The sequence below is a fragment of the Coturnix japonica genome, chromosome 6 (genome assembly GCF_054131305.1).
Source record: "Coturnix japonica strain WE chromosome 6, WE-NBRP24, whole genome shotgun sequence".
NCBI lineage: Eukaryota > Metazoa > Chordata > Aves > Galliformes > Phasianidae > Coturnix > Coturnix japonica.
This window is the reverse complement of record NC_140668.1, coordinates 850,097-860,226: the sequence shown is the minus strand read 5'-3', so window position 1 is coordinate 860,226 and position 10,130 is coordinate 850,097. Positions and strand designations below refer to the sequence as shown.

At 45.4% G+C, this 10,130-nt stretch overlaps 1 protein-coding gene across 1 annotated transcript; it reads right to left on the bottom strand.

The window, feature by feature from the left end:
* Window position 1: 1 nt before the first annotated feature.
* Window positions 2-9,713, bottom strand: LOC107325875 (uncharacterized). Its single transcript, XM_032441120.2, has 7 exons — window positions 9,416-9,713; window positions 8,259-8,327; window positions 6,277-6,606; window positions 5,242-5,571; window positions 4,200-4,460; window positions 2,463-2,489; window positions 2-1,322 (listed from the first exon to the last, which is right to left on the bottom strand). The coding sequence occupies exons 1-7, from the start codon at window positions 9,564-9,566 to the stop codon at window positions 766-768; spliced, it is 1,725 nt and encodes a 574-aa protein (XP_032297011.2). The 5' UTR covers window positions 9,567-9,713; the 3' UTR covers window positions 2-765.
* Window positions 9,714-10,130: the final 417 nt, after the last annotated feature.

Here is a 10,130-nt window from a genome sequence, read left to right as displayed (position 1 = left end):
ACTTTTCTTTTTTTTTACTTTAAGTGCAAAGTTTGTTTGTTTAAGTGGTCGGGGCAGAGAGGAGGAGAGGTAACACCATCTTAGGACATCAGTAGTCATAAAATACCCAAATGACAAGAAAAAAAAGGAAAACATGAAAAAAGACAAATGGGACAAGGTTTCAGTGTCTCAAAGTAGGAGGGAAAAACATCAGTTTGATGTAAAATATCTTTTATTTTATTTATCCTCAATTAAGAGAATATGAACAGTCTCAAATGACCACGCTTTGGTTGAGAATATACTCGAGGTTGGGTGTGAATTCCAAGTCATGTATCAACCATCACAAAAAACCAAAGCACTGTGGTTATGTCTGTTCAGGCAAAGAAAATAGTTCCTTAATTCTTCTTTCTGAATGATCCAAGAATGGGTATGAAGAAAATCAAAGCCTGAAGTGTACAAGGAACATCAGAATTATTTGGTTATCCAACCAGTCCATTCAAATGGGTATGATTATTAGGGGAAACAGAAGTGACAAAAAGCCATCTCTGTTTCATACCTGCAGCTGCATAACTGAAGGCTCTCCATGGATACTGAGTTCTACACTCCGTTTATCAACATGATCTCTAGGGCTTTTTCTGCTGTCTCATTGCAGGGGTAGCAAACAGCACTGAAAAATTGTGTTATCAACTACCAGAAACCGAGTCATTTTCCACTGGGAAGCACAAAGTCAGGGATTTTTTGGACAACATATCAATCTGATCTCACAATCTATATTTAATCACACATTCAGTCATCATCATCAAACTCTTGCATGATTTTCAATGGCTCAGTGTCAAGCACTGACGCACCAGAACCTGTTGAGAAGAAGGGAACAAGCATCCTTTTCTGCACGCTACCACCCATGTTAAAAGTGAACAAAACAGTTTTCATTTTGGCATTATAAAATGAGAGTTTGTTGGCAGAGATGTTCAGGAAGATCCCAATCTTCTGCGGTCTACCACTCACAGTCAAACGAGTCCAAGGATCCGTGTAGGCCCAATACTCTTGCCCATCTGCTAAGGCTATAACCCAGAAGCCATTCTTTGGGGACAGGGTCACAGTCCCTTTACGAGCCACCGATTCAGAAGCAACACCCAATATCCAGTTTTTTCTCCTTCCAACATCCACTACCCAGTAGTATCTCCCAGATGTGTATCCATCCTTTGCCAACACAAAAAGGTGGGAATCAAATCTCTCCTCCCTGTCAGGTACCTTTCTGATCACACCGGTGTCATTCACACTCTTCCCATCTTCAGACACTTCCAGTCTGGGGTGAGCTGTATCAGCATTCAGGGTGACATCAACTGCAATGATCAAACCATGCCATAAGTAGCAGCAAACACAAGGTCTGATTTACAGAGTCTCTCTTTACTTAGTTTTCACTCATAACTTACTTTCCCTTTACTCAGGGCACAGTCAGTAGCTAATTGCCCCAGTGTAGCCTAGCTTCTACCCTCCCATAATCCCAGATGCCTTTGTTCCCATACCTGAATTATGTGTCAGTTTGCCTGGGGGATGGAAGGCCCTACAGAGGGATCTGGACAGGATGATTGCTGGACTGAGGTGAATGGAATGAAGTTCAACATGAGCAAGTGCCAAGTCCTGCACTTTGCCCACAAAATCCCAGGCAACACTACAAGCAGGATCGAGAGTGGGTGTAAGATTGTGTAGAGGAATAGGACCTGGGGTTATTTGCTGACACTCGGTTGAACGTGAGCCATCAGTGCGCCCAGATGGCCAAGAAGGCCAATAGCATCCTGGCTTATATCAGAAATAGTATTGCCAGCAGGAGCTGGGAAGTGATCCCTCCTGTGTACTCAGCCCTGATGAGGCTGTACCTTAAGTACTGTGTTCAGTTTTGGGTCCCTCACTACAAGGACACTGAGGCCCAGGAGCATGTTTAATGAAGCAGAACAAAGCTGTGAGGGGTCTGGTGCACAGCTCTTGTAAGGAGTGGATGAGGGAATTGAAATTATTTAGTCTGGAAAAGAGGAGGCTCAGGAAAAACCTTAATGAAGTCTCAGGAAAAACCTTAATGCTCTGTACAGCTACCTGAAGGCGGGTTGTGGTGAGGTGGGGGTCAACATCTCTTATGTAACTCATGATAGAATGAGAGGGATTGGCCTCATGTTGTGCCTTGGGAGATTCAGGTTGGGTGTTAGGAAAGATTAGTTCTCTGGGAGAGTGTTCAAGAAATGCAAGGCACTCTAGCAGGGTTCCTTTGATGAAAGCATTTGACATCAAGGAAAACTTTGTGGGCTCAAAATCTCTCCTTCCATCTTCAAATTTCTCTTGACCGCATTCAGATATTTTTATAATGTGGGTTAGAATGGAAGAGAGATTTTCACTGGTGAAATAACAAGGAAATGTTTCTTCCCTCATATCATCTGCACATGATGACCACTGGACAGGACAAGGAGCAACATCATCTCCTTTCTACTTACCTTTGTAGCGCTGCTCTATGAAAGAACCTGTGGTAATAAAGATAAAAGCAGACAGTAAGTGGATTTGTCAAGGCATGCTGATATCAGCTATAATAAGACACAGTCCACGATGCTGACTGAAAGTCTGTATTCTCCTATATTTGTTTCTGTAGGTTGGACAGCATGTCAAATGCTGTTCCACGCACCATAGAAGGCCTCCACAGATGGGTTAACCAGAGCTTCTCTGGACAATTTGTGCCAGTGCCTCACTACTTTTGGAATAACCATTTTCCTCCTATCATATAACCTATATTTCCTCACTTTTGGTTTAAACCTAGCCCCTCGTCCAGTTGCTATTGGGCTTTGTAAAATGTTGGTCTCCATTTCATTAGCTCAGTACTGAATGAATTAAGTCCAGAAAGGAGAAAGAGAGGTCAAAGGAATGAATCACAGAATCTCAGGGGTCCGAAGGGACCTCAAGCAATTATAAAGTCCACCCTCCCTGCAAAACCAGGTACCTACAGTAGATTGCACAGGTAGGCAATGGATAGACAGGTCTTGAATATCTCCATAGAAGAAGACTCCACAACCTTCCAGTGCTCCATCACCCTTACCAGAAAGAAGTTTTTCCACTTGCTAAATACAAAGTTTTAGGAAATTACTCCTTTTTCTATCGCTAAACACCACTGAGAAGAGCCTGGCCTCATCCAATTTCCTCTCACATCCCTTTAGATATTTACAAACATATTTACGAACATTTACTAGATCCCCCCTCTAGATTCCCCCCAGGCTGAACAGACCCAAGTCACCCAGATGTTCCTCAAAATGGAGATGTTCCAGACTGTCACGGAATTATCTAGATCAATATCTAGATCTATATCTGTATCTAGATCAGTCTATGCCCATGACAAGGTGGGGGGGAGGAATAGGCCTGTGGACACCCTGACAACCAAAAAAGGGAAGCAAAAAAGAGAAAAGTGGTAGGGAGATGGGCTCAGAGAGAAAGGAAAAGAGAGTAGTGTCAATGAGCTAAGGAGGAAAACTTATTTTATTAAGTATGATATCAGAATGCACATTAGAATACAATCTAATTGAAACTGAGGCTAATAAATCAAATAATGAGAGTGTTCCCAAATCTGAAACCTGCTTAACTTATGGCTTGGAAGGGCACCCACCCCTGCCAGGCAGCAGTGAGAGAGAGAGACCAAATCAGTCACTTCCATTCATATCCATGACGTATCTTTCTCTCTGGAGTATTAACTCTTTAATTACCCTTGCTTGGCATGATGTTACGATGTTGGAATTCCAATAGCAAAAGATTGCAAGACCATGGCACAGGCCCTTTGCCATCTAGGGCAAGACCATGGATGAAATAGGAACACTCCCATTACAGTGATGAACCTCCCAGGATAGAAAAGCTTCTTGAAATGGTAATAGTTAATACTAAGTTAACAAGCACTTTGCCAGTCATTTCTATAGTTTCTATGAAGTTATGTCAGCAAGAGAATCTCAGAGTCCTAAGACTCTTTTAATTGGAGAGTGAAAGGAGTTCAATGCCATCACCATGGGTGATATAGCAAGAGGCCTCTTTAGATACACAGCAAACAGAAAAAGGAGGATGGAAACTCAGATAGCACGGTACCTTCAGTACTGATGAAAAACTATGCCATCCTGCTTAAGGATGGCCATGCTCACAAGCCTGGTTATCCAGAAAGAACAAATTTCCCTCAGGCCCAGAATACTTGGTTGTATACCCACCTTTCAGGTCTACTCTGAGCTTCTGAATGTCTTCCTCAGTGGACATCTGCATTCTTTCCAAGGCTGTCTGCAGGGCTTGCACGTCCTCAGAGATTTTCTGGTGGGAAGCCCAGGTGTTGTTCTCTCCTTCCATGGATGGCTTTGTGTGCTGGGTCACTTCCAGCTGTCTCTGCATTGCAGCCAGTTTTTCATTCAGAATCTTCTCTATTTCCTCCCGCATGGATTCCAGGGCCCTCGACATGCTCATCTCCACTGTCCTTCCTGTGAAGAAAGAGAGGAAACACTGGAAACTAACACTGCCTCATGTTATTTGAGGTCTTGTTTCTATGAGCAGGTAGAGCGTTTCATGTTAGGAATGTTGGGGGAAGCAATCGTTTTAGTTTTAGTTCCTCAGCAGACATTCTGTAGAGTACAGTAAGGCATAAAACACAGCCTTCAGAAGTTCTTTTCAACAGAAAGGGACCTCTGTAGATTGCAAGAAGGTGTAGAGAGGCAGGAATCCATTTCAGGTCTTATTTTCTGTTCTCTTCCTTTTCCAGTGGAAGAGAAGCAGGGAAATCAAGCTCCTAAACTAGAGTTCCTTCCTTCCCTCTCCATCTGGACTGATCTGTCTATATGTGTATTGCTCCATGGAAGTGAATACTTCCCTGCAGTCCAGTGCCCACCATCTCTGGATGGAAGTTAAAAAATAATCCACCTTTGCAGCATTAATTTGGATTGTTTGAGTGACAGAAGGATGGGAAAAGGCCTTTGGATTCTGCTGGAAGGCTTTGCAGAGTCTGTCTGGGCAGAAAAGTGGGTAGGAATTGCCCTATACCATCTCTTCAAGCCACACTCTGTACTGAGCCATAGAAGGCTCTTTACTGATTAGAAGTATGAGTGGTGAAAGGGAGAGATTGGAGCAGGTTGAACAGGCTGCAGATTCTAGAGCCCCAGCAGGGACCTTCACTGTGTGTAAGGAGCATTGAGAGCTCCTCAGACACTCAGACACCTTAGCTGCCCATAGGGAGAAGAAGGCTTACCTAGAGGCTGCCATGCTCACCTGCCTGGTTCTCCACCTCCAACAGATTCTCTTTAGACTCAGACCTCTCAGGTGCTTTTGCTACTCTTTCCTCCAGGTCTTCTCTGAGCATCTGAAGGTCTTTCTTTGTGGACCTCTGCATGTCTTCCAAACCTTTCTGCAAGGCTTGAATATTATCAGAGATCTTTTGAAGAGAGGCCCAGGTGTTGTTCTGTTCCTTCATGGGTGGGATTGCTTGTTGGGTCTTTTCCATTTGTCTCTGCATTGCAGCCAGTTTTTCAGTCAGAATCTTCTCCATTCCCTCCTGCATTGATTCCACAACCTTTGAGGTGCTCATCTCCACTGTCCTTCCTGTGAAGAAAGAGAGGAATCACTGGAATCTAACACTGCCTCTCATCATCTTTTAGTTCCAAAGTGGACATTCCCTACAGTATGATGAAGCACAAAATATGGCCATCAGAAGCTGTTTTCAGCTGAAAGGGGACACTGCAGATTGCATGAACGTATATAGAGAGAGGAATCCATTTCAGGTCTTATTTTCTGTTCCTTATCAAGTGGAGAAGAAGAGGGGAAATGGAGTTCCTGAGCTACCCAGACCCTTCTGTCTTGCCTGTGTATTGCTAAAGGAAGGAAATCCTTCACCATGGTCCAAGACACACCAACTCTGGATGGAGGACAAAAGAAGAGAGAACAAAATTCCACCTCTGCTGCATTGATTTGGATTGATTGAGTGCCATAGGGATGGGAAAAGGGCACAGGCCTTGAGATTCTGCCTGAAGGCTTTGCGGAGTCTGTCAGGGCAGGACAGGATGTAGGAATTGCCCTATACCATCTCTTCAAACCACGATCTGTGCACTGTGCAATAGAAAGCTCTTTACTGATTAGCAGTATGAGTGGTGAAAGGGAGAGGTTGGAGCAGGTTGAGTAGGCTGCAGATGCTAGAACCCCAGCAGGGACCTTCACTGTGTGTAAGGAGCATTGAGAGCTCCTCAGACACTCAGACACCATAGCTGCCCATAGGGAGATGAAGTCCTGCCTAGGGGTTGCCATGCTCACCTGCCAGGTTCCCCACCTCCAACAGATTCTCTTTAGACTCAGACCTCTCAGGTGCTTTTGCTACTCTTTCCTCCAAGTCTTCTCTGAGCTTCTGAAGGTCTTTCTTTGTGGATATCTTCATGTCCTCCAGACCTTTCTGCAAGGCTTGAATATTATCAGAGATCTTTTGAAGGGAGGACCAGGTGTTGTTCTGTTCCTTCATGTGTGGGATTCCTTGCTGGGTCTTTTCCATTTGTCTCTGGAACACAGCCAGTTTTTGATTCAGAATCTTCTCCATTCCCTCCTGCACTGATTCCATGACCTTCAAGGTGCTCATCTCCATCATCCTTCCTGTGAAGAAAGAGAGGAATCACTGGAGAATAACACTGCCTCTCAGCATCTGAGGACTTTTCTTTTTCAGCAGGACAAACTTTTCCTGTAATAAATGTGAGGGGAAGCAATCTTTTAGTTCCTTAGCAGACATTCCCTGGAGTGAGCTGAAGCATAAAACATGGCCTTCAGAAGCTCTTTTTGGCAGAAAGGGAACTCCGTAGTGGGCAATAATGTGTAGAGAGTCAGGAATCTATTTCAGGTCTTATTTTCTATTCTCTTCCTTTTCCATTGGAAGAGAAGAGGGGAAACCAAGCTCCTGACATGGAGTTCCCTCCCTTCACCTCTCCCTCTTTGGTTTTTATTCTCTCCCTTGTTGATTTCCAGGCATTGCTCTCCGTAATTTACAACTCACAGAATCACAGAATCACAGAATTGTAGGGGTTGGAAGGGACCTCTAGAGATCATCGAGTCCAATCCTCCTGCCAAAGCAGGTTCCCCACACCATGTCTCACATCTCGGTGTCCAAGTGGGTCTTGCATATCTCCAGAGAAGGAGACTCCACAACCCTCTTGGGCAGACTGTTCCACTGCTCTGTCACCCTCACTGTAAAGAAATTCTTGCGCACATTTGTGCAAAACTTCCTATGCTGTACTTTCATCCCATTACCCCTAGTCTTGTCCCCACTCACTACTGAAAAGAGACCAGCTTCACCATTATGGCCCCCACACCTCAGGTATTTATAAACCTGGATCAAATCCCCTCTCAGCCTTCTTTTCTCAAGGCTAAGCAGACCCAGTTCCCTAAGTCTCTCCTCATAGGGGAGATGCTCCAGGCCCTTCACCATCTTTGTGGCCCTCCGCTGGACTCTTTCCAAGAGATCCCTGTCTTTTTTCTACTGGGGAGCCCAGAACTGGACACAGGACTCCAGATGAGGCCTCACCAGGGCAGAGTAGAGGGGGAAGATCACCTCCCTCGACCTTCTGGACATGCTCTTTTTAATGCACCCCAGTATACCATTGGCTTTTTTGGCTACAAGGGCACACTGCTGCTCATGGCCAACCTGTTGTCCAACAGGACACCCAGGTCCCTCTCAGCAGAGCTCCTGTCCAGCAGCTCTTCCCCCAGCCTGTACTGGTGCATGCAATTATTTCTTTCTAGGTGCAAGACTCTACACTTGCTTTTGTTAAACCTCATTCGGTTTCTTACTGCCCAGCTCGCCAGCCTGTCCAGGTCTCGCTGAATGGCAGCACAGCCTTCAGGTGTGTCAGCCAATCCTCCCAACTTCGTGTCATCAGCAAACTTGCTGAGAGTGGTCACTATCCCCTCATCAAGGTTGTTGATGAAGATGTTGAACAAGACCAGGCCCAGTACAGACCCCTGGGAGATGCCGCTAGTTACAGGCCTCCAGCCAGACATTGCACCACCAATGACAGTGCCTTAGTCTCCCATCCAGAAGCAATACACGTCTAGAGTAGGATGTGTCTGACACCAGAGAGCTGTGTCCCTCTGACCACAGGTGTTTCCTCTCAGGTGGCCATGCCTTCTAATTGGGACCAGGAGGGGTTCTCACCACATCCTGCTCACACACGTCTGGGCTCACTCTGATACATCCTCCTGAGATTTTCCAAGTGATGACCACAAGCAGGAGAACCAGGATCCACTATTCTTACCTGAAAACTCATATGGGATCCTCTTCTTTTCATCTTGGATGCTTTGTGGTTGTTTCAGGGGCTTGGCATCTTATGTTCATAGGAAAGATATAGGAAAGAGAAAAGACAATGAAGCCTATCCTCAAAGAAACATATAAATACATTGAACTGCTTTAAGGAATAACACATACAGTCATGGAATAATACCACTGTTAAGAGAACACTATGGCCACTAAAGCACATCCCTCAGTGCCTCATCTACCCTATTCTTGAACACCACCATGGACAGTGACTCCACTACTTTTCCTGGGCAGGAAAAGCAGACTTTCTGAAAAGAAAATGTTCCTAATGTCCAACCTGAACCTCCTCCTGCGCAGCTTAAGGCCATCACTTCTTGTCCTATCGCTAGATACCTTGTCCTATTGCTAGATACCTGGACAACAGACACCTCACTACAGCCTCCTGTGATGTGTTCATTGAGGGCTATGAGTTTTCCTCTGAGCCTCCTGCTGCAGCCTGAACAGTCCCAGCTCCCTCTGCCACTCCTCAAATGACTTGTACACCTTCTCTAACATAGAGAGCTACCCATTGCCCCTCCATTCTTTCCTATCCATTTTAAAGCACTTATAGTCCTCCATTTCAGCACTGGATTCATAAGAATGATCCCACTACTTGTTGGTGTTGGCAACTGTGTCATGGTTATCCTGTTACACTGTAGCTTTCAACTCTTCCTTTTTGTTTCTCATGCCATCCATAAAGATGCACTTCAGCTGGATACAGTTTTCACTGCTGAGAAGCACGGACCTGACAGCAGTACAGAATGGTTTGGGTTGGAAAGGACCTCAAAGATCATCTTGTTCCAACCCACATGCCATGTGCATGGTCACCAAGCAGCAGACCAGGCTGCTTAGAACCCCTTCCATACCAGAATATATCAGAACTTCCAGGCTGCAAGCAGAATGAAATGGAGAGCTGGTGGAAGAACACCACAGCTGCAGGGTGTAATATGGGGTGAAGAAAATGGAACCTGACAGACTTTGGGAGCAGGAGATAAGCCAGTGTCCTGACTTCAAAGAAGGCCCAACAGAGAGGGGATGTGGCTTGAGTCGAGGAGAAGCAATAACTCTGGAGTGAGGGTCCAGCACTGTGACCACAGGTCTTCTCACAGCCCCAATTACCTCTTTCCACAATTACTGGATCTGCATTCCCCTTGCTCTGCTTAGAGAAGCTTTCTTGGGGTCTCTTTGGTGAATTCACTCTGCTTTCCTTCTGTGGGGATATCTCTGACCCATTGGTTAAGTCTGAAAAGGAGAGCAACAGGGCAAACATTTAAAAACAGCCATGCCTGAGTTTTCTGTCTTAGTCCATTCCACTTCTCTACCTGCATCCATTTTGACTTCTGCAGGTCTGAGAGTGAGCAAGCATCTGTGGAGTGCTGCATTTCTAACCTGTGGCTGTAAGCTAAACTGCAACATCAGGCCACCTGAAACGAGCAGGAGCAGGAAAACAGCACATACTATGTGCCAGGAAAGATGGGATTTAGCACAGATTCATCTGCCTGGTCTGCCCTGGCACTGATCATTTCACTATAATGTTCACCCTTCTTCAGGACATTCACACTTGGATGTTGCAGAGGGCAAAGACCTTAAGGGAAGCCTGTGCAAGAAGCAATGTGAAGCCAGTTTATAAGAGCACCCTGGAGAGAGCTGATCATACCTGAGCTGTTTAGAAGAGTTCTCACCACATCATGCTTAGAGGGACAGTCCCCTCAGGGCTTCTTGTCCTGTGCTCTCATAAATCCCACCCAACACATTCTAAGGCATGACCACAGGCTGTTTAAATACCGGTCCAACATACTTATGTTTAGATGCATAGTCCTGAGCTAGTTCTCGA

Excerpts from the sequence above, each read along its gene's own strand:
- LOC107325875 (XM_032441120.2), bottom strand. The coding sequence starts at position 9,566 with ATGTTTGCCCTGTTGCTCTCCTTTTCAGACTTAACCAATGGGTCAGAG. Across the intron at positions 5,572-6,276 it reads GGAGGTGGGGAACCTGGCAG|GAAGGACAGTGGAGATGAGC; the intron begins GTGAGCATGGCA and ends CTTTCTTCACAG. Across the intron at positions 1,323-2,462 it reads CATAGAGCAGCGCTACAAAG|TTGATGTCACCCTGAATGCT; the intron begins GTAAGTAGAAAG and ends TGATCATTGCAG.